At 39.8% G+C, this 24,657-nt stretch overlaps 1 protein-coding gene across 2 annotated transcripts in view; it reads right to left on the reverse strand.

Annotated features, from left to right (window-relative positions):
- taf2 (TAF2 RNA polymerase II, TATA box binding protein (TBP)-associated factor) overlaps positions 1 to 19,974 on the reverse strand; it is a 35,331-nt gene extending 15,357 nt beyond the window's left edge. For both annotated transcript variants that reach the window (XM_050047705.1, XM_050047704.1), the window contains exons 1-17: positions 19,437 to 19,974; positions 19,162 to 19,216; positions 18,230 to 18,390; positions 17,162 to 17,280; positions 16,677 to 16,818; positions 15,866 to 16,097; positions 12,974 to 13,158; positions 12,608 to 12,721; positions 8,955 to 9,054; positions 7,531 to 7,616; positions 7,282 to 7,417; positions 7,007 to 7,161; positions 6,628 to 6,742; positions 6,077 to 6,186; positions 4,905 to 4,970; positions 4,435 to 4,561; positions 3,690 to 3,815 (exon numbers count right to left, since the gene is read on the reverse strand). In XM_050047705.1, coding sequence (XP_049903662.1) covers positions 3,690 to 3,815; positions 4,435 to 4,561; positions 4,905 to 4,970; positions 6,077 to 6,186; positions 6,628 to 6,742; positions 7,007 to 7,161; positions 7,282 to 7,417; positions 7,531 to 7,616; positions 8,955 to 9,054; positions 12,608 to 12,721; positions 12,974 to 13,158; positions 15,866 to 16,097; positions 16,677 to 16,818; positions 17,162 to 17,280; positions 18,230 to 18,390; positions 19,162 to 19,216; positions 19,437 to 19,486 — 2,079 coding nt within the window. In that variant the 5' untranslated portion in view covers positions 19,487 to 19,974. The remainder of the gene's footprint in view (positions 1 to 3,689; positions 3,816 to 4,434; positions 4,562 to 4,904; positions 4,971 to 6,076; positions 6,187 to 6,627; positions 6,743 to 7,006; positions 7,162 to 7,281; positions 7,418 to 7,530; positions 7,617 to 8,954; positions 9,055 to 12,607; positions 12,722 to 12,973; positions 13,159 to 15,865; positions 16,098 to 16,676; positions 16,819 to 17,161; positions 17,281 to 18,229; positions 18,391 to 19,161; positions 19,217 to 19,436) is intronic.
- Between the last annotated feature and the right edge of the window lie 4,683 nt (positions 19,975 to 24,657).

Consider the following 24,657-nt stretch of genomic DNA (forward strand, 5'->3'; position numbering starts at 1 on the left):
CTCTTTAATCAAATGCAAATTGTTGCCATATTGGCGTTGTTTAGTTTTAGTAGAGACTACCTCTGCCACGTCTCCTCGTCACCCAAAAAAAACACATGAAGTTCTAGTAAACAAACACAGCCTGTGCTGCTCTACTTAAATTTGATCGTCTTCATGTTGAGGTATTCAACTAATGGCATGTCACACACAAGTGGCTCCATTAGTCAGTTCTTAAACATGAAAGTACGTTCATCACGTTGTCAAAACTGCTTATTACGTATGCAATTCAAGTTGTATTTAGTGCCATGATATGAGCTGCACAGGTTGCTGATGTAGGCTACTTTTTCATTTGCCAGAACATGTCATAACTGCAAATGTCGGTTCAGCTAGTCCGGCAAACTTGAAACTGACCCAGCTCTAGTGTCCTCCATTTGCTGTTGTCACAGTAGATTAAAACTAAATATTATAAAGATTTCTGCAAAGCATGTGGAATGTGAAATGTACACAGACGTATAAGCTGAAGTCTCAAGAGCTGTGGTAGTTACTGGAGAAATACTGCATGGCACACAACTGACAGGTCAAGAATGTTGTAACTTTTATAACAATGTCCTTTCTGTCCGTTATAATTTCTGTGGTGAGAAGTGAACTACAAAGTAAAAGGCAAATATACACGAGTAGCTCATGAGGTTTCCACAGGTATGAAGACCAGTGGCTCCAGCGGTCTTTGGGTTCCAACAGGATATTGGGGAATTTATGTTAATGTGGTAATATAGGGCTAAGGGTCACTGACACAGGATGTTGTCGTTTGGTAAGATAAATAAAGGGGGGCATGCACACCGGAATGTTTTTGTATGTGTGTGTGCACGCATTCACGAACACATCTGTGTTTTTTGTGTGTCAGAGTTTTTAACGTGTGCATGCGTTTGACAGTTTTTATGCCCCCCTCCCCACCTCCACAATTTTCAGCCCCGGGCTGTTCCTTCTTCGTTCCAACATTTTCTACCAATAACAAGCAAGTAAATGCCATCCCAACCAATCACAATGCAGCCAAGTCCATCTGAGGTCAGTCATATTTCACTTTGTGGTTGGTGTGGGTATGTAAGTCTGTGAGTGGGAGCCAGAGTGTGTGTATGAGTTGTATGTCAATCTGTGTGTGTGTAGTACCAAAGGCCATTATGATGGGGTCTGTTGGGGGTTCTGTAGCCAAACACAGCAACTTAATGAAAGAAGCGAAGTGCTGCCATTTCAGCCTCCACTCAGTTTATCATGTTGTGAAAATATTGGTTCAGGTGGAACCTGAACGGCAGAAAATCCAGTGGGGTTAAAGTTGGAATAAACCAAATCCAGAGAATAGAGAATTTCCTGTAGCCACAGAATAGGATTATTCAGTCAACTGAGCAGCGAGAGTTAAACGGCTGGGTGGCCTTGCTGGCTAGGAAGTTGTTGTTCTCATACTGTAGCTCTCTTCACAATATTGTTTGAACTAAAGAGTTTGTAAAAAATCTTTGATTTTTATCACCATAATAATAACTGAGAGAAAAGGGCAGTAAATACAGGTAAGATACTGTCATCCTTGATTAGATATGACAAGTTTCTAAAAAATAGTCTTAAACTATGAGGACTGCTAGTGTCTCTCTGTGAAGCTATAAACTGAACTTTGTTTTTCTCCTCTCCCTCCACACATCACTCATCTAGACCTTCAGAACCTTTATCCATGTACTGACCCTTTCCCTCCTCTTACCCTATTTCCTTTCATCTACTAATCCATCCACATTACTCCCTATATCTCCTTTTCCCCCTCTCACTCCATCTTTGCCAAGCTACACTCTGTTTTGCAAACCACAGCAAAATGTACAGAGCATTCCTATTCATGTTAAATGATGTTTTAATCAATGTGTGCCGTCATAAATCTCCTGGGCCCTCTGACAGGCGACAACATACTTCAGCCCTGACCTAACTTACTTTTAAAGCTACAGTTCATGACTTTTACAAAATAACTTTTGCCATATTTGCTCAAACTGACACTATATTCACACAGAAGTATATAAGACAGGTACTATGTAAAAAAATCTTTTTCCTCCATTCCCTCTTTGCATTTCTGAAGAGCCAAGGAGAGTCGAACGCAGCTGTCAATGATGTCAATCACTGCTCGTGAACTGCAGTTAAATTGTGAAACTAGGCAGCGCTGATCAAATATGAAACAAGATTCTGTTACTGCATTGCCTGTTTCTCGCCTCGATTATTTTCTGAAATATGATTTTAGTGTGCTGTTTAGCTGTGAAATGGGAACATTTGTTGAAAACAGTCAGGCCAAAACGAAGCACAGCCCACCTGCTGGCGCAAACCCTCTCATTTTATAGCTAAACAGTGTAATAAAATAGGTTTCTGAAAACATCTGAGGCAAGATACAGGCATTGGAATACCAGAATTTTAGCACTACAAGGAGTCAGGAGAACATGATTTCTTTCCACAGATTATCTGTCTCATGTCCTACTGTGTGGATATCGTGACAGTTTCAGCAAATATGACAAAAAGTTGTTTTTAAAAACTGCATTGTATCTACTTCGGCAGAAACTACAGTGGCTGGTCCAACTGGCTTGACAAGCAACTTCCTCTGAGTGACAACTGTCCAACCACCATCCCTGCATATTCAGTCCCAATAGTCTTACCAACAGCCACTAGTTAGCAACACCTCTGGTATGATATACCTTTCCTGAATTATGTCTTTTGACCTGTCTTATCAAAGAAAAGAACATGGTTTCAATATGAAGTTTTGTGTGAGTGTACGAGTAGAGGCAAGTCAAAAGGCCATCAGGTGGGTACCTGCTCAATAACTGCTCTTTGGTTGAGTCGGTCTCACGACACATAGAAAGCTCACAAACTCAACACAGCCCTCTGTAGCAAATCGGTAAGGAATCTTAAACCCAATCAGTTATGCTATATATATAAAATGGACAAAGCAACAATGTAACACACATTCTTGACACTATAAATGTATCTACAGCCCCCTTCCCCTTGCACAAAAACCCCAGCAACACCCATTTAAACCTGCCTTTGGTCTTTAGTGGGAAAGTTTACAATTAGCATTCATTCCTGTACAAATGACTCTGCAGTAGTCACAGACATTTATTGGCTACAGGTCTGAATGGCAATGATGGAAACATGAGACCCAGGTGAACGGGTGTCATGTTTCACCCCTTTTCCGGCATGACGCAAGGAGGCACTGCCACAAATTCTGTCCATCCCTGTCCAAACAGCCCTTAAACATTTTTCAAAATTAGTCTGGGCCGAGTTTGAAAGAGAGACTGAATGAGTAACAGAAATAACCACCGTAACAGTTTTTCACTGGCTGCTTTCTACCATGTACTGATGCCAAAACTGTCATCTTTGCATCATATGGAAGTTACTTTTTTGCTGATGTATGAATTGGACCTGGTGATACCTGAAGTGACTGTTACTCATATTAAGTTTGTATGCATGATACAGAGTCCAGAGTTCATCTCAAATGTATTGTGAATCAAGCTGTGGAGGAGTACACCCTGAGGTATGCCCTGCATCCTCAGATCCCTCAGATACTGTCAAAATTTCTGTTCTGCTCCAGTGTTGCTGAAATACAAAACACATGCACACACACACACACACACACACACACACACACACACACACACACACACACACACACACACACACACACACTCTTAGACACATACCTTGGCCAAACAGAAGCAGGCTTGCATACGGACTTTGTAGAAACACTGTTCTTGCTCTAGGATGTCCGTCAGAGCCAGTCTGGAGGCAGGAGTCGGGAACTTCTCCAATGCTGAGATGGCCTCCTCCTAGCAGAGAGATAAAGTACATGCTCATCTGCTGAACATCAAACCGCAAGCTGGGAATGTGCTTTATGAGCATTTCATCCTGTTCAAATCCACTACAAAATCTACTTATCAAATCAAAATCCTTTCAGATCCCTTGTCAAATCTAATTACATTTACCTTTAAACATTTGAAAGTAACTGAAGGCTAAACTGAAAGATGTCTAATCAGCTTTTGTTAGCTGCAAAAGAAACACTGAAACACTCCAGTTTATGTCAGCAGCCTAATTAATGATCACAGCCTGCAGCCACAACCTGAAAATACAGCTTGAAATGTTAATTAAATGTTTCTGACTTTAACCCATGACAACTACATTCAGCTAAAAATGAGGAACTGCTATGAACATTTTTCATTTGCTCTTGTCTAAGAAAAGAGAGTAAGGAGAGATAAAGGGATTGGTCAGAGCTGGGACTTAAAGAATCCGGGTAAGCACACATTAAGAGTGGAGTGATTTGCCTCAGCAGTAGGTAACAAACTGAACAAACTGCAGGGTGGCATGGTCCACGTGGATGTTACTTTAATGATTTGCAAATGCTGGGGAAAAAAGCAAGTGTGGAGAAGTGCACTCTTGCCATTAGCCCACCTGTGCAACTACATCCCTCTCATAGCGCAGCTGATACTGCCACATGAAGTCGGCCTGCTCAAACTCCACCTTCCTCAGAATGGACATGTCTGGGTCGATCCGGATCCAGAGGAGAGGAGAGTCAGCACTGCAGATGTAACAGGAGAAAAACACGAGTGGGGGGGGGGGGGGGNAACAGGAGAAAAACACGGGGGGGGGGGGGGGGGGGGGAGTACTTTAACTCATGTGGGCACCTCAAGGTAGATGTGGAAGCTGCTTCTGAGGCCTGTTAGTACTTTCACACAACATTTAATCTTAACACAGTGTGGCTGATATGAGTCATGTGGATGTGACGGCTCAGCAGGTAGATACAGCTGAAAGAGTCAATTCAGTTTTGAATCCAGTATTACATAATTGTAATGCAGCTTCAGCACCAGGAAAACACAACATTCACTTAATATATTCAAATAGTGACAGGAGTGATGTCTTACTCCATGGCTGATAAATCCATGTCAACTTCCTCTCCATTCATCAGAGGGATCTTCTTTTTCTTGTTTCTGGGAAAAGAAACCAATAAAACAATCAGTCATTAGTCAACCACAAACTAAGGACTAACTCGAGGAAGATTCTTTTTTTTTTTTTTTTTTTTTAACTTTCTGATGTTTCTGTTTCATGAAAAAGACACAAGACGACTGAGGAGAAAAACAGCAAAGATGGGATCAAGTGCCTAGGTTAACAAACATATCAGGAGGCACCACAGGGCCACCAAGAAACTGGACGTTGCAGCAAAGACAGAATTAAGTAGAGATACATTTAAAAAAAAAAAAGTCATAAATAAATTCTAGAGCCCATCTTGTGGTGGGATCCATGATACAGAGATCCGTGTTTTAAAGCTAATGTTGGCCAGGAACGTAAAATGGGGAGCCAATGCTCGGATTACACCCATCTTGGAACTTGGCCTTCGGTTTGATCTCTACTACACACCAGTACAGTTTCAGGACTGCCGCAAGTATGGTTGTGAATTTATTAACCAAATCTATCCCCAGACAGACAGACATGCAGACAAACACCTGCCAGAGTACTCAAACCATGTTTGAGGTAGATCCTGCTACACTAGGTGTCAGCAGGAACACATTTTGCCATGCTGACTGACACACACACACACACACACACACACACACACACACACACACACACACACACACACACACACACACAGCCTCATTAGTTGAAAACAACACCAGCTGTCACAATGTGGCGGCAGCTGGTAAAAAACCTAATACAAAAACTATACGAGAGCAATTCCAGTCGAAATTACAAAGGAAGCAATATACATACATCACCCACAACAAGTGTTGCACCTTGCATTAATAGTGCAGCACTGTCTAAGCAAAGTGAAATGGGTTCCAAAAAGAGGAGCAGCTTCAGCAGTGTGGAATAAACTATGGCGTTCTGAATGTTTTATGAACAGCCCTGGACATTTTTACATACTTTTTTTTTTTTTTTTTTAAACAGATTTTTACAAATTCTACCCTGAAATATCATGATATTATTTAAGGTCCATAACGCCCACCACCACTAACAGCATACACTGGAAAAGAGTTAAATATAGTAAGTAATAGCTCTGTATTCATATGGTAATGTGCTGTGTAGCAGTGTGTACCTTCTGCTCTTGGAGTGACAGGGGATGTCATGTTTGAGGCTGTTCTCCTCTATCTGCAGCGTGTGGTTGAAGGATCCATCCAGCTCCTGCACTGTTACTTTGATGGGACCCTGCAGGGAAATATACATCTGATTATTGACAGCAAAAGTAATGATGATGTGATGGTACTTCCAGCCCCTTACAGACCTGGAATCTGTAAGATTACTATATTAATTTATTGGTTTAAGTGATGGATCCTTGTGTGGGGAAAAATCCACTATCCAAACATGAGAGCACTGTTTAAGGAAGAACAGCAATGGTTTTTGTACCACCTTTGGTACACCCCATGGATGATTATAGAGAGAAATTGTTTTTTTTTCTGTTACTCTTCACTGTAAAAAAGACATTAATCCATTCATTGACTAATAGTGTCAGTAATCTTGGGCATGCAGACTAGATTTGTGGCCGCAGTATACCTTGGTTTTAATCAGAAATTTTCATCTGACACTGTAGTAAAAAAAAAGAACTACCAGCAACACAAATGGACTCCAGATACTGTGTCCAACGCTCACCACATATTTCTGAGTTCCAGATGATGTGTAGTCCTGACGGATCTCCAGCTCGAGCACGTTTCTCTTCCTGTTGAAGGCAAAACTGCCAAAGAATTTCACCACGGCACTTTGGTCTCTGAGTACGAGAAGTTAACCAAGATAACCAAGAAAAGTCTGAAAAAGCAACCAGCTGAGAGAGACAGCTACACCAAGCTACATTTACTAATAACATTGCAGTGATACTTGTGGTTCTATTGCAGTGACATGGTCCTGCAGGGAAACTGCCACGTGCTTTTATTGAAAGAGGATGTAAGTTTTTTTAAGCATTTAACTTATATTGCTCCTACAGTGCAACCGGTTCACTAATAGTCACCAAGATTCATTACAGACACAAGGATACACCCATTGTTTGATGAGGGGGCCTATGTCTTTGCCTGAGACGTTGGAGATGGATTTGAGGAAGGCGTGAGTAGACAGAAGCATCTGGCTCCACATGTGACTCTGGTACTTCTGGGATGAGGCTGTGCTGGCCAGGCTCAGAAGCTTGTTGAAAACCTGCAGGAAGGCCGCACAGAGGACAGCAGGCAACAGAGAATTCAAATTAAGTCTAAACCAGCTTCTGTTATCAAGTTAACAAAGCCTGAGTTAGACAAGAAAATGCTGGCTGTGTCTAACCTGCAGCATGAACTCCATACTGATCCTGTTTTCTATCAGCCGCATCACCAGGTGGGCCTTACACTGGAACATCTTGAAGTACTCCCAGGACAGAGTGTGGGGGTGCTTGATGGAGAAGTGGAGGTGGGGAGTCGGACTGAAAAGAAAACAGTTTGGCCGTTGTGTCATGCAAATATAATCCAGAAAATGACTTGTAACTTATATTTCAAATGTTAAAACAGGGATTCAGATTGAAATTGAATGTGTTACTTGTCCTTCTCTTTGCCTCCACTGAAGGTTGGGTGTAACAGAACCCCTCCCATCTTTAGCTCATATTCCACAATCTTGTCCAACTCCTGGAAAACAAACAAATAACAAAATAAATAACATTTACAAAAGCTCTTCCTTTTTACATCTCATGCTCATCATTTGTAGGGCTGCAACTAACAATATTATTTTAATTGTCAATTAATCTGCAAATGATTTTCTCAAAATATTTAAAGGTGCCTGCTACAATTTCCTAAAGCACAATATGATCTATGCAAATCGTTTTGTTTTTTTTACAAACAGTCCGAAACACAAAAATAATCAGTTTACACTCAGATATGACAAAGAAAAACTGCAAATTCTCACGAGTAGCTTTAACCAGTAACTGCTTGGAATTGACTCATGATTGCAGCTCTAATGAAATGCCAAATGTCAATGAAAAAATAACCCACAACAAGACATGAAAAAGTGAATAGATTTTGATTATAGTGAGGAGTTTAAATTGCCTGTAGGTGTGTATGTGAATGTGAATGGCTGTCTTTCTCTAGGTGTCAGCCCTGTGATAGTATGGGGACTGTTTTAAGGGTGTTAGCTTGCATGTGCCGGGTTTTTGCCGGTATCACGTGTAGCTGTCCAGCAGATGAAAATGTCAAAAAAAAAAAAAAAAAAATGTATTAATAGAATATTAAATTGCCTAATATTGTGTGACCTGTAAGATATGTTGCCAAGACAAGTTGAATATAACATGACGCAGACCATATTTTAGGATTTTTTTCCCTCACGGAGCACCCACACAAGGAAGGTATGTAGACCTATCTATAATATCATAGCTGGTTTGACTTGACTTTGGTAATATGGTTTGACAAGCTGTGATTAACACAACTGGAAAGTGAATGCGGACATCATTGTTTTCAAAAGTCTCTGTTTTTTCCCGTCCAGACTAAAACGTTTCACTGTAGTATTAGAACAAAAATGGGGTCAGACTCAGCAACATTTTCAAAGGTCTCTGATTTAGGGGTTCCAAAACGCTGGAGTAGCATAGACACTGGTTGTAAATACAGCAGTAGTTGCTGTAGTTGCGTTGTAAAACACAAACATATTGTCGATGTAGCCTTAGTGCCACCAATTCTGAGAGTTTTCCCTCATTAAAGGGAGATTTGCCTGGCATTATATGAAGCGCATAAACTTAAGTTGCCTCCTCCAACTTCATGACATTTTTTCTTTACATTTTACATTTTTAGGAAATATTAGTTTACATTTCTAATGAGTGAGGCCACTGTTTAAACTACAATAACAAGACGACATGCATCACTAGATAATTGACAGATAGATTACATGGCACGTCAACATTTTAGGAATTTTTACCAATTTCCTGAGGAAACATTCTAAGAGTTATGATAGGAAAAATAGTTGAAACAAAAAGTCACCTCTTTGATCCAGTGGCGGTACTCATTGACTCCAAAGGTCTTCTTTAGGTAGAGGCCGTAGATGTAGCCTGAGATTCCCTTCAGCACCCACTCATCACCCCTACAGAGGTAACATACAATGTCACTGTAGTCTGAACATACAAATACAAATCCTTGCAAAATATCAGTGAATTCATAGTTCTCTTTATGGTTTATGGTGCATGTCCAACCTTTCAGGAATTACTCAGAATGAATAATAGCAAATGAAGTGCACTTTAACTCCATGACTTATGTACATTAACTACAATTTCAGCGTCACTTTGAAGGGCGTCTTTTTAGCTTGTGATTCATGGCAACCAAGAAGTGTGAAGCTACTGAACAATCGGGCCAGAATAAACAGGAATATGAACATACGAGAGTGACACCTTGAAACTGAGCGAACCCTGTTGCCCACACTGTTTTGAGCTCTTTAAAAGTGAACACCCTTTTTACAGTATTTAAGGCCACACTTGTGTTGCTTCATCACTATGTAATTGTAAATTTTACCCATGTGGTATTTCTAGGAGGAAACCTGGCATGGCAAACACAACTCTCATAAATTTATCAGCCCAGATTTATTAGCTTGTAAAAACAAGAGACACAATACGTTGATTCAACCTTGGTGGTTTCCCCGCTTGATGCTGAATTGAATCCAGTCTGGCTTGTGTAGTACAGATGATTTCATCTGTGTATCTGCTATCAACATAATGGAGGGTATGGAAGTGTTTTCGATCCACTCTTTGCCCCATTACAAGATCATATTATGATTGATAATTAATAACTGTTGAACACGGAAGCTGCAAATTTCCTTTCTTTCATGATCTCAACCTCCCAGGTGGAAAAAACCTTTCTTGAAAAGCAGCCCCAAAGCACTGGAAAACTGCAAAATGTCCAACAACACAGCTTTTTAGACAACGAAACCTTTTAATATTGGTCCATCTTCACACCAGCACAGCAGACATTCATTAACAAACATAGTTCATCTTCTATTAGACACGCAAGGCAGAGCTAATAGTAATCCAAGCTCTTGTTTTCTAAAGCTCATGAACAACTTCACTATTTGTCAACATGGTTTCAAAGATTTGAAAAAAGAGTAGTTTCTTTTTTTCTTGTGCTTTCTCTTTTATGTCTGACAGGCTACTGAGCATGGCCTGTTTTCAATTACAGGCCCCAGTTAACCCCCACTCTGATTAATTGCTAGCAGGCAGCTCCATGCTTTGCTAAAATCAAAGAGATCTGACTTTCCTGAGGTCGTTTCTTACACGACACCAGCCGGCTCAACAACATAAGCAAACCAAGGCTCCACATCTGATGTGTGTTTAGAGGTCAGCGAGGAGAGAGGAGGAAAGGGGAGGGGGAGAATCGAGGATGCGAGGAGGTAAAGGTAGGACACCCAAGCATTTCTCTCCACAGTATTAGCAGCACTAGATAGTGTTAAAGTCCTACTGATGGGCCTCTTAACACAAGCAAGCCTCCCTGTATTATTCCCTCAGTCTCTCACACACGGCGACCACACTGGCCAAGTTGCCAAGCAGTAACACAGCGATCCATCATGTCGACGTATACAGTCATTCAGGCCAGCGCTGGCCCGACTTCTGACTCCTAGTACTGACAAAACAGCTTAGTTCTGTTGTAAATCTCTCATCACCAGCCTTATATGAAAATGTCTGAAGGCTAAATGTTACCACACTTCTAAAAAAGACCAGAATGCAGTTGGGAGAATTGCTGGGCTCTGTTGAACGTGGTTTGTACATTATGTGTGTATGCCTCCAAACAATGATGACAGTACTTTTCCATTACATACAAATCTGGCCCTTTAGGTTAATTTAAGTTACTCAGAGTCTCAGGAGGCTTAGTTGGTACAATGCAGCCTTTGATCTCATTTAAAGGCTGAAGTATTTCTACCTGATTCAAATGGCCACACTCAAAGAAGGCTTGCTGTCAGGGAGGAGTGAGACACACTGAACTGTACAAATAGGGGTAACAGCACACACTTTTGGACAGTCTCTCATTGAAAGCACTGCGCTTGGTTGTAAATGTAAAAAGTTAAGTTAGTAATTCTGTGAAGAATATAGAGAGTCTGACAGAGAGGTTCAGACCCGGCATACTATTATAACTCTGCACACCTGGCCAGCCACTGTGTAATGGAGGAATGATTATCTGATTGTCTGTTTCAGAAAGTTAAGCAGGCTTTCAACTCTGTTGGACAACAAACACTTCGTTCAATGTGTACTGAGCCCTATAGTCAAGAGCTAGTCTCGTAGAAATTTATGCATGCCTGATCCAAAAAAAATAAAAAAATAAAAAACTTTGAAAATGTCAGTGCAATTTGTAGTGATTTAAATCCGTCCAGAAAAAACAAGCACTTATTTAAAGGACACTGGTTCTGAAATAAATGCCAGTCACATTCAGAAAAAAAAACATCTTTCCGGAACACCATCTCAAACCCAGCAATCAACCATTGGCCACCACTTAGGGGTCGACAGTGCCAGTATTACACTCGCAATTGCCCCTAAAAATAGATATGTGAGAAGTGGAAAAATCATAAACAAGCACAGTGTGCAAGTAAAGATTACAACCTACTGTAAGTTACAAATTGTTCAAAACTACAAATCCCACAATTCCACAAGCTGCAATGCAATCACTAAAAAAAAGTCCATTAATAATTATTTTGAAGGAGGCTTCACACTTTGTATTAACAGAGGCGGCTAAAGTTAACATTAGCATGCCAGCTGGTAACACAGGGCGACTGTGAAATAAGCAAATGAATCTACAGTGACCTCCGCTGTCACTTCATCATCCACTGGAGTCACGCAGACAGAACACAAGGTAATGGATTTAATTTAAATCGGCTCAAAATGTCCCCATGGCTTGTGTCTTCCACTTCCACAGTCCTCTACTTGTTTTCACATCATAATTGCACACAAGCAGTCAAGACGGAGTGAGACCAAAACAACCTGGTGACATACACTAAGATTATTTTTCCTTTAGTCATTGAGCTCTTTAGCAGAAAGGTTTGTGATGGTTTGTGTTATTGTTGACTGGCACACAGTATATATGCTCTGTTCTGTCAACATTGGATTGTGTTTTTAATGTGCTAACTGGCTAACTAGTGTCAAGGCGGTCTTCCAGTTTCCCTTTTTCAATGACGAAAACGGACTACATCAGTTTGCTGGGATGGAGGGGTATTTTGTCTCACACAGGCGCACAACGTACATGCTGGTTGGCCGTCAGCTGTAGTCTTTACGTTGTGTTCATGTGCAACTTTTTGTTTGAGCATTGCATGGAGATTTCATTGCCACTAGCTCTCCGAAGTCGGTTTGGTGTGTCTTGGCCTTAATAGCACTTGTGGGAAAAAGTTAAGTGTTGAGCCCTGCCACTACAATGTTTTAACTGCTGTAATAGATACTATGTTTGTTTGCTTTGTTTTTATTTAATTATAATTATCTTTAAGTCTGTTTCCTGCTAGATGCAGAAAAATGCACCCACATAGTCCACAGAACTCTCTTGATTGACACTATGATTAGCCAATGAGAAATGAGCCTTCAATATCTGTAGACTCCGAAAGGCACATCTGCCGGATTGGCTCAGACTTCCTGTCTCAGACTTGAAAGCCTCACTGTGTTGATTCTCACCATGACATCCTGGAGATGAAACAGCCAAAGAACTGCTGAGCCAAGGCCTGGGCCAGACAGCGGCGTGTCACCGGGGTCTGGTCTATAATCAAAGCACTGTGGAGCAGGTTGGTGCTGAAAAACACAGCCAACAACTCAAGTTGAGATCGAATTAGATAAATACAGTGAATAAATACAGTATGAGTACAATCTGCAACATAGACAGGTTAGTGTAAATTAACCTCAAAGAAAATACTGCTGGCTCTCTAGAACTGGGGATGTTTTGGACAAACAAAAAACATGTTTGCACAAACAATTATGTGGGGACACAACCTGACCTTACCTTAACAGACAACGAGTCAGACACACACTCTATCTCGTGCTTACCTGAAGATACTCATGGAAGCATAGGAGGACACTTGTACATAGGCCTCGTCCACAAACACAGTCTTGAAGCAGGCGTAAGGGTAGCGGCATGTCAGAATCTCCTCATAGAACTCAAAAATCTCATGTAGGTAAGACATGGTGTGTTTGAGCAGCGGCAGCAGCTGTGGCAGGCAGAAATGGGTCACCTAAGATGGGATAGGAGGACAAATTACAATGTCATAGTTATATATTCAGCGCATTTTAAAATGTCAGAAAAACAAAGTAAAATGTGAAAAATGTCCAGAGAAAAAGACTACAAGGTCAAACCATAGCTACCACAGCAGAATACCAAGGGTGTCCCCTTTGTGCTTCTATACTGCATTTTCTGCCACTACACATTATATAAACAGGGGGTCCATACACTGCATCGCTGAATTCTTCAATTCATTTTCAATACTGCTACACAAGCAGTTTAGGGACATCTAGTGGTCATTAATAGAAACTACAACGCTGGGTAAAATACTACTATATTACATCAGACCTGCAGCAATTAACAATTTAGTCAATCTCATGAGGTTTTTTGACGAGATTAAACATTGCTGTGATAATGGTTTACAGATGGCTTTAGTTTGTAGAGATGTTAAGAAAATTATCCTAGTAAAAACTGTAATTGTTGAGACTTTCTCCCTTTTCCATTGGTGAATGTTAGACCAGCAATTTGGACACAACTATCTAGTCTCTCTGTACTTGCAAGAATTACTACATGTTGCCTTTAAGAGTGACACATAAAATTCATGCTCAACAGAGAGGTCTATCAAAGCTATGATACACTGGTCGTCACTTATGAAACTCAGGGCTGTACAGTGTGACATATGTGTCGCACGTGCAGCACAAGAATCAGTCTGTATGATGAATAAATTACCCCTGTAGTACCCGTGTTTTACAGCCATGTGCTTCGTGTGTGTCAGACAGAGCCGCTTGTTTGTTTAGGTGAGGATTTGTGGACTTGTCTGCATGTGAGGTGAAATAATACCGCATTGCAATTCCACTTGGTATCTGTAGTCTATCATGCGATGGTGAGACAGCGCCGAGACGCAGGCGACTGATGTATTTATAAAAATGCAGCACTGTGAGGATACAGACATTTCATGCACCAAATGTATATACACAGACCTGTTGATGTGTATTCTGCCTGCACTGGATCTGTTCATTTGAGTCTGCTGTCACTGTCACCCTGCAGCAGGGTTTCCCCACACATTTATTTGTTTGCGGTGGCCCGCCACAATTAAAACGTCTGCTGCCGCAAATAGATTTTCTATTTTTGGAGCTGGACCGTTCATTAGGAATGCTGTTTGAATATGTATACATTCAGTCATTTATAGCACCAAACTGTGCACAGTGTGTGTACTGATCACACTCGGGGCAGCAGAACATCAGGTGCATTGAAAGTGGGTCTAAGAGTTTGCATTCACTTGCAGCAGCTGCTCCTCTATGGCCTGATCAGCTCTGACCGGCTTGACAGATCAATTACCCACCCTACCAGTCATAAACTGCTGCTGGGGAAAAAAACACTCACGAGTTGCGCCTGCACTGCATTTACGGACCTGTATAAACCTCGGAATTTAGAGAGGTGACTCAGACTGATACATAGGGACACAAACACATTTAAAAAAACACTTTCACTTCACTAATAAACCAGAGAATTGTTCAGTTACACTGGGCTTCATGATCAAACAAAGTCTCTCTCCCTCTCCACAAATACTTGTGTACTATACATGTAGCCTGTATCCCAGTAAGAAAAAGGACACACTATAGTTTAAATACTAATTTTAAACTTTTATACATTGTTTTTTATAATTCCAGCAGGTTTTAGAAGGTGCTGCAAACAACTCAGCACCCCACTTCCTATGTCCATGCTGTGCATTAAGCCCAATAATAAATAAAGATATTTAAAATAATGTCTGCATTTTGTCAGTACTATGTTCATTTGAAAGGTCAAAAAAAAAATACCTAAGTGTAGGAGGGCACTTACTTCAGGGATGCAACTAACGATTATATTCATTATCGATGTCCTACACAATGTCAAAAACCCTAACTGCTTACCGAAAATTCCTAAAACTTCTTTTATGAAAGACTAAGTGAAATGGGATAATTATTTTTCAAGTTCAAGTCCTGTGTCCTTGTGTTGGTTGTTTAGTTGTCTCCTGTTACATGCTAAATGTGTCCAAGAAATGTTTGAGTAATTCTATATCAAAATCCCTCTCTTTCCTCTTTCTGTAGAATGTTAAGAAATGCTTGATGACTCATCTTGAACTCAGGGGCGGTGACATAAATGTATCCAATCAGATGTGATTTGGGGTGACCAGCTAACCTCATTTATTGTTTAAAATCCGCATTTGACTTGTAGTTCATAGATATAGCAGAGCAGAGCAATTTCTCAGTAAAAGGGGAGCAGGTGGATATTAGTCAGCAAAACATTTCCAGAGAATGTGGTTGAGATCTAATTTGTTCATGTCTCCCTCTCTCGTGCTCTTTCTGGCCTGAGAACATGAGGGAGGTCACCAGTCCTACAGCTCTTCATTTCACTCTATGTGATTTAAATCCCTCGCATGACTACACCTCATCCACACATTTTTAATGTGTCAGATTAGAGAAAATAAAGCCAACTGCTCTGCCATCTGTTTCACTGTGACTTTAAACACATTAACCAGAATGTTTAATTAACACTGTGTTTACTGTTTAATCAAAAGCAGTTGTTTTGGGAAAGAAATCACACCCATATTCCTTTTGCTAGCTGAAAATTAATCAATGTAGACGTCAAAAGAGTGATATAGGCTTACATTTCCAACATCCCAGACTACATGCAGAACTATTATCATTTAAACCTGCAACCACTGGTCACTACAAACCCACCTCATGCATGTAGGGATCTACAAGGATTTCAAAGGGCCCCACAGCCAGGGAGATGTTGGGGGCTGCAGTCGGGATCGGGAGGACATAGTGGAAAGTCTTCTTCCTCATGTCGTGGGTGTAGATGGTCTCCACCAGATCGCCACAGGACACAGCCACCATGGAAGCATCCACGGTGAACTCCAGCTTCCATGTGCACAGTTCTGAGTAGGAGTCGACACAGGGGAACCAGAATCTGTGGGAGCAGACCATATGATGAGCTTTGAGCCCTGACCACCACTGTCACTGACTCTTATGGTGGAATGTGAATGTCAGCTGTAAGTGTTAGTCTGCACAAGAGCATAGGAAACGTCCAAGAGAGTTGAAGAGTGAAGAGCTTAGAGGGAGAAAACGAGTAATAAAGTCTGAGCTGTTATATGACAGACTACACGTAGGAGGCCTTACTACAATGTAGGTAAGACAGACACATTTTTGACAGTTTAAGGAATCTGTCACTTCAAAGAATTTTGTACATTTCCATGATGCATTTACACTTCAACACCCACCCCCTTTTGGCAGTAATGTACCAAAATTTAAGCAAATATTTCATTGTTAGAGTCTTGCTGTGAAGTTGGACATTACGTTTACAATCCAGTGCTTGTGTATACAGAGACTGTTTTTGTTTTAAAATGCTGTTTTAAAATGAAAACATATTAGGGTGAAAATGGCCTTAATGTCTGGTTTAGTTAGTATTCTAACTGTCATTGTTGAATTGAAGAATGTGCTTTTATTTGACTCAGCTACTATAAATCAAGGTAAGTCACTGTTTCTATACCTGGTGGAGTTCTGGTATCCGAAGGAGAACACGTGAGCTCCTCTCTCCGCCATGCTGCCTTCCACATCAGGAACTACGAAGTGGAGACCTCCTTTAGGCTGGTCCAGGGAAAACTCTATGTACACCTTTAAAACTTTTAAATCTGGAGACACAAAACAGAGAAACATTGGTGTATCGGTCATGATCTCACAGTTCAATATCTGATGAAAATCCAAGAGTGGAAAACATTTCACTTATTGTTATTTGATAATCCAAATCATGTGACCATGTTTCCTCAAGATATCAGGCAAGAAATTTTGATCTTAAAATGTGATCTTTTTATAACTATCTGGTGAAGATGGTGGAATTTTAAAAGGACAGTAGATTTTTAGTCTTGGATCAGCAAAAACACACTTCTGAATACTCTGCATTTCACACAGTAAATGATCAACAACAACTCTGCATGCCTTTTCTAATCGTCAGTGGCCTTTATGCTGCCATCTTACCATCTCCTTGTTTCCAGAGTTCAGAGGGAACTTTGATGACCAGCTCCCCATGTCCTGCATCAGGGTCCACAGCACTCACTGCTGCCGTGTAGGCACTGGAGAAGTAGTTGAGGTTCCTCCTACACAGACACACAAAACATTTACACAACATGATTATGTTGTAAGCATCTCTTACAGTAGCCACACAATGATATTTACCAGCAGAGACAATGTTGCAACAGCAGGTACAGTTTTCACCTTGTGAGTTTATGTCTGTGCCATCGTGGCAAAATGTGGTCTTGGTGACACCTTTTGTAGCAGGAACTACCACAAAAGCTGTTTTGAGTACTTCGGCAGATGTTTATACACCTGTCTTGTCTGTCTGTGGCCAGATTTTTGTCAATATGATAGCGATAGCTTCGCAATCATACAAGATGCAATCACAAAACTTTATAGGTGTGTAGTTGAGATCAACATGAAGGCTGACTTTGAAGATGGGTGTAGTCAGAGCAAGGGGGTCAGAAGTAGGGGACTGGGAAGTAGGGAAGGGGTCCTTACTCTACAAATCAAGATAATTCCTTACAGTAAAAGTTAACAAATGTATGGTGTTTCACAGAATATATCATCATAACACAAAAACCTACTGTGTCACATGTATTTCCAAACCTATCGGGAGATTTAAATGATAAAATACCTGAGGGGCAAAAAGACTAGTAAATGCATTCAATATTACTACTTATCCAAGAATAAATGTTTGAAATAAATTTGTCTTGATGGCTCAATTAAGGTTTGATGCTGAAGCTGATGAGGCAGAAATATAAAGAAAGTTATTGTCATACTTTAAATCTGAAAAAAAAAAAAAAAAAACCCTACTGGTCATCATTGTCTTAGTCACTCACTTTAAGCTGATATTTTCGGCATCACACAACCATACAACAAACTAATGTTGTTAACATTGTCTATTTACTTGCAGTCAGTAGACAATGTTAATTTGACTGTTCTACTGCGACACAGTAACATTTCATTTGTAGACTAACACTACAGTGAAATGTTCAGCGAAGACAGTGCACACTGCACTGACATACTCACTGCTTGGACTCATGGTGGCACACTTCCAGTGTAGGGTCATTGTAAATGAATGGAGCTTCGAGTTCATTGACTCGGACCCTGTAGATGCGGCACTGTTTACTGTTAAGCTTGATCCTGTTGAGGTTGACCACTGTGGGGAAAATGGTCAGCTCAACATAGCCCTAAGGGATGCAAAAGAAAGGAAGAAGTTAGTGATAACAGACTGCAACTGTAATCAGTAGCTAAAGTTATTTTCATTGTCTGGATTAAATAAATTGCATTTAGCGATTTGTTCACTGAAAATGTTCCAAACACAAGTATCTGTGCTGGCTCTATCACAGCAGCAAAGTCTCTCCATGTCCTTGTGACTTATTTTTGATGTAATTCTATGGAGCTGTAACACACAACAAGTCTGACACATTAGCTTACACAGTATCTAATAACTGCAAATTATGTATCGTTCTCAGTGTACAGTAATAGAGTAATTGTTACAATTCATAATCCACACATTTGAGACTGCATCAACCGTTCTCTGTTCAAATCACTACTCAAAACTCACCTTTTCAGAACTGCTTTATATGTGTGATTTATATTGTGTATTTATTATATATATTTTTTGTGTTTTCTATACCAGTTTTAACTTTTATGAACTGTCTTTCAGTACTCTAAAAGCATTCTGCAAATAAAATGTGTTATTATAATTATTTTAGTATTCATCTTTATTTTTATTATTATTATCCCTGATTAAATGAGTGCACTGTGTAAATAGGTGTGGGTGGGAAACCATTTCATTTCAGGGGCTGCACTGACTGGATAGGATGCAGCTTGGTTTAATCTAAGTCACTGCTGGCTGTCTGTCTGTCTGTCTGTCTGTCTACAGCACAGTGATGAGGCAGATTAAATTGCAGAGCTGTTTTACATTGCTGTTGGTGTAATGTAACTTCTGTACTCACAATGACAGATTTCCTCTGGAAGTTGATGTTGTTGATGCACACCACCTGGTGGGTCGTAAAGCAATGACAGAACAATAATGTCAATATGTGATATGAACTTAACTAGATAGCCCGTCTCATTCAATAAGAGGAAAACTGTTCTTGTACTTGAAGTAACGTTACTGCCTGTACTCAGTGGAGCAAACAATAATACTGTACTACTACTATCAAACATGACTGCAAACCATTTCATTCATTTCACGCCAGCAACAGAAAATGACACAAAAGATACTTATAATTTAAAAGGTCGTGGGCTCTCAAAGCCTTTATCCTTCTTCCTGTTCATCCTTTTTTCTTGCTGTTGTGTCTTGACTGAAGTTTCAACATGCCATTACACCGCTCCGTGATAACGCTCCGGACTAACGTTACTTTGTAAGCTCAAAACTAAAAAAAAAAAAGTAAAAAAAAAAAAACATACAGGTGTCCTCTAATGTAACAGCGACACTAACAGACACATTAGCTTTATGTAACGGAATAATGCTGGTCGGAGTGAAATGCAACAGCCAGCTCTGTACGTTACTAACGTTAGACACTCTGTGATGACTGCTTTATGTTCGGTTTGTCTCCACCGGAGATTGCTGTCGTGTTTTTACTGCGGACGTATCCATAAATATAAGTCGGCCGTGACTTGCAGTCCGTATCGTGATGTTATAGAGTAAAATATGTCCATATAATTGTTGCTGCGGCCGCCGTGCATCAAAACATCCACATATATCCTCACTATCCGGCTGCTGATAGCATTGTGTTGGCGGCTCCACTGTGTTCAGCCATTTTGTTTGTAACCTTTGACCTCCCGCGTAAAATGACAACAAATATTATTTTATATGTAAAGACGCAATTACCAAAATGCGCACCACACACATTACAGTCAATATGTAACTGTTTCTAAAACAAATAGGAGGTACTTTAATTTATATATCTTAAATAAAGTGGTTTGCTACGTCAGAGTGGGGCGTGCCTTAGGAGCACTTCCGAGAAGTGCACAAGCCTCGCGAGAGCGCACAATGTGGGCGGTGATAACCATGATATATTCATTCATGATGAAATGCAGCTCTGCAAAATAATGCACCTTCCAGATATGTGGATACTGGGAATTAAATGGTTTTGCCTGCACTTATCTTTGGCCTTTCGGCTCGACAGAGTGAATTTCATAAAAACTCCTATTTCACTCGGATGGGCGTGGTTTTGCAGCACGTAGCAGTGCACGCTCCGGCAAGCTCCGTGATCGTTTTAGCTCGTGCTCGAGTGCACGTTCATGAGTTCTCCACTTTGGTAACCTGCGACATGATAACCTGCGTGTACCGTTATAAGAAGGCTGAACAAAAATTCTGAATTATTTTGGTTCGATGAAAATGAGAAGTTGGTCTGAGTATGGGCTAGTTTTTATTTCTAAAGCTTGGAAAATTAGGCAAACTAGACTGAATGATACACATGCACGAATGAGATCAGTTTATTTGATGCATATCATATAGAATATATAAAATTAAGAATATATTTTAGTAGTATGATAACAGTATATTCTGTAGGGTACTAAGTTAAATGTTACCTTTAGAACTTGTTATGGATCTGCTATATTTCTATAAAGAAAATATGTCATTACAAACGTGCTTGACATGAAACAAGCATTTTGATTGGTCTGAGATGACTTGAATGGGCAAAGCAAGGATTAAAAAATGACTGGTCCCAGAACTTTCGATATAAGCTATGTGGCATGTTGAGTATCTCTTTATAGTAATAAGAGTGCAGTTAACACAAAAAACGGTTATAGGATGTTGCATTTTATTAACATTTTGACTTAAAATCAAACTATTTTCATAACATACAATACTTTTCATGGGAACAAGTTTTAAGTGAGTACATAATGCACTCAAGTAAAATGGTACAAAAAAAGAAAAATCAAGTTAGCATGGCACATTTTTCTGGAGTGATACCAGCATGTTTTTAGGCTACCAGGTGCCATAAAATCATGACCCAAGCTAATGTTTGCCACCCTGTAATAGTAGACCTTTTTAATATTTTTGTCACTTAAAATATAGCTATTAAAGATGATGCAGTGAGTCTATGTCAGCCACAATAGTCCAGAGTTATCCATCATTGCTACATGCATGCACACATGTCCATCATAGACTAAATGGTACCAAGGAAACAGGCAGCAAAAGAACAGTGAAAGTATGGCACAAACACCTGGCAGTCTTTTCAAATGAATAGTTTGCTTATCTTAATGATTTAAAGAATTTATGACTAAAATGATAAATGGATTTAACCATTTAAAAAACAAACACGACTGTCCCATTTCACCTGACTTTATCCAGTAACATGTCAACAGGTCTGAAGGTGGAATTACTAATCTCATCTCAAAAACTGCTCAGTAATTAAAGCATCAACAGCCAATGTGAGGACTGTACTGTGTCGGTGTTTCAGAGTTATATATAGACTTTTTCACTTGAAAGGTTTTTACTTAAGATAAGATAAGATGAGATAAGATAAGATAAGATAACACTTTATTAATCCCACACCAGGGAAATTCACACGTTACAGCAGCTCAAGGGTCAGAAGCAAAAGTTAAAAGCAAAGAAGTGATTAAAGTGCTAAAAAAGGATAAGAATATTACAAAAATACAAAATTAGATAAAATAAAGATAGAATAATATAAAATCTATATACACTACACATACCCTTCACTTTTACAGATAGCCTACTGTACGTCCATGATTGATAGCTGCACAAGATCACAATACACATATGGTGTGTGGTATATTTACTGTAAAGATAAAGACATATAACTTATGAATAAGTAAGTGGGACTGTATTTTACTTATCAATGGAGGGGGTGGCTGGGATATGACCTCTTTTTCTTTTTCGTCCTATATTTTGACCCTCTCTGAAGCTACAAGTATTTTTCTTTGATCCTCCCTGAATGACTGCTGGAAAATGCATAACCCTCCCTCCACCATAAATTAGTTTATAGATTTTTAAAACGTACCCTTTGATGTTTACAAGTTAAAGTTAAAAATTATTTATCCGTGTTTATTCACTCTTGTCATGCATGCTGGTTGGTGTGTAACAACTTATTTTTGGTCAAATTTTAAATGGGATGTAGAAGTAAGTGATTTTATCACTATGATGAATATCACTAATTTAAGCTCAGATCTGCTTATGTTTTTTTCTGAGGGGCAGGTTCGTGGCACATGATGTGTCCAAGGACTGTCAGAAATTTGATAGTCCAACGATAATTTCAGGCTCTGGTGTGATTTTGGCAGTTTTTAAAGAAAAATTGTTAAAAATCTTTGATAAAATAAATACACAAGAGCACTCGGAGAGCGCAGACCACCAAGCAGCTCGGATTTCCCACCATTCTATTATTTTATCCACTTCGCTTCAACTGATCACCACCAAAATTTTATCATCTGTTCCTTGTGCCATTATCAACCTTTCCTTTTGAGAACTTTCTGAGTTATTTTGCAGACAAACAAACAAACAGACAAACACCGGCAAAAACATAACCTCCTTGGCAGAGGTAAAAATACAACCATTTAGATTTGTATGCCCCTCCTTAAGCCAAAATAAAAAACATAAGTCCCTCCCCAGTGCTTGAATAATTATCTGACATGCCTCCTCCATTTTGCACTACCCCATCTCCCTCATAAGTAAGGAACAGTCCCTTAACAGTAACTTCTTCCTCTGATTATTTCTCACACTGTGAGGAGTCTGATGGGTCCAGGAACACCTCATCAAACAGGATCAGGATAGAGCATCAGGTGATTGAGATGATCTGTAAAACATGGCAGATTCAGTGTTCCATTATATGGTCACGTTTTGTCAGGAACAACCATGTACAACTGCAGATACATTTGGTCTTGGATGATGAAGCATATATTTAGTGAAGTATGAATTAATGACAGTACCAATACTAAGGTGATTAGTTAGTTAGTTATTTTATTCACACAAACAAATAAAACACAAAAACAAACAATGTATTACCAAAAACAAATCATTTTTCTTGTCGTTTCAAGAACATACCACAAGGGGTCATCATGCCCTGATGCTGCTGTATCTTGGTCAGAAAGTTGCTTTGCTTTTCTCTCACTAAAGCTTGCACTGAGGGGAGTCCTGCCTCCAACAGGCAGGTCAGATTAGGTGTAGTAGACCTAAAGTGAGGATTTCATCCTCTTTCAGAGATTCAGCAGACTGTGATGACACTTTTAACCAAACCTCACAACCCATACAAAATAGCTGATGGAAACAGCCTCAAAAACTTTTAAGATACACAGAATATGGCATCGTAGCTGGTGGATGAGAAGAAAATTAATTTAAGTGTTTTATCTTCTTTTACATGTGGGGTAAGTGAGGTGCAGTCATTTCCATCAGCACTGGCTCCAAGATATGTACAACTGTCACAATGACTCACTGTAAACAAATCAAGCTGCATAGGCTGCCTGTTTTCTTCAAATCCCAAAATAGCCATAAACTTTTTTTTATTTATCTTCATAAACAAGCACACCATATTCATCACAGTATTCCTCCAAAAACGTCAGTTCCTCAGTCAGCCTTTCTCTCAATGCTGCCTGGATAATCATGTCATTCATTAGCATTAAAACATGGAGCTATTTCAGAAATCTTTCATTTCCACATTGTAATTTAATCTTTTCTAATAAGCAGTAAATATCACAAACAGGAAGCAGGATGTGGGAGATCTTTGCCTCACCCTGATGGAGGATGTTATTGCGGTGGAGCACAGGGTACTTGTTGTCACTCAGTACACTGATAGAGTCAAAATCTTGCTAATTCCACACCCTGAATTTGGTAAGATTTTGCTACATTTTGTAGACTTTAGATAAGTCTATGAAAACAATGTAAAGTTGAACCTTCTTTCTGACAACATATTCCACTATAAGCTTTAGTGCCATAATATGTTCAGTGCAGCCTTGTTTGGGTTGGGCTCCTGGTCTCCATTCAGTACAGAGTCATACAGCTTTGCTGCAATGTTGATCACATTTATCCTTGGAGTACTTGTCACAGTTGAGGGGGTTACCTGTCTTGGATATCATGATTAGTCTAGCATTACAGTATGAGGAGGAAAAGTTATAGGTTATTACATCATCTCCAATGTGTCTATAGGAACAGCTACAAACAAACTGAACTTGAATAACTCAGCTGTGTCAAGTACTGAGGAAGAAACTGATTATATGGAACATCTGACTTTGACTGTAACTTGTGTTGTGACCAAAAGCTTGTTAATTAAGTAGTAGGTGCAAAACGTAACATTTACCAAGCGAGACTCAATTGAGCATAGCGTTAGTTCAGGCAGGACACAATGTCAAGCTCAGCTCACATCCCAGCTACATCAGCTGATCTCAAACAGCCCAATTAACTGATGGATCAGCTGACTGATGAAAGGGAATCAGCTGATAGATCACATGATTTCTTTCTATGCAACCAATTGGCAAATCTCATTCAG

The sequence above is a fragment of the Epinephelus moara genome, chromosome 6, assembly GCF_006386435.1.
Source record: "Epinephelus moara isolate mb chromosome 6, YSFRI_EMoa_1.0, whole genome shotgun sequence".
NCBI lineage: Eukaryota > Metazoa > Chordata > Actinopteri > Perciformes > Serranidae > Epinephelus > Epinephelus moara.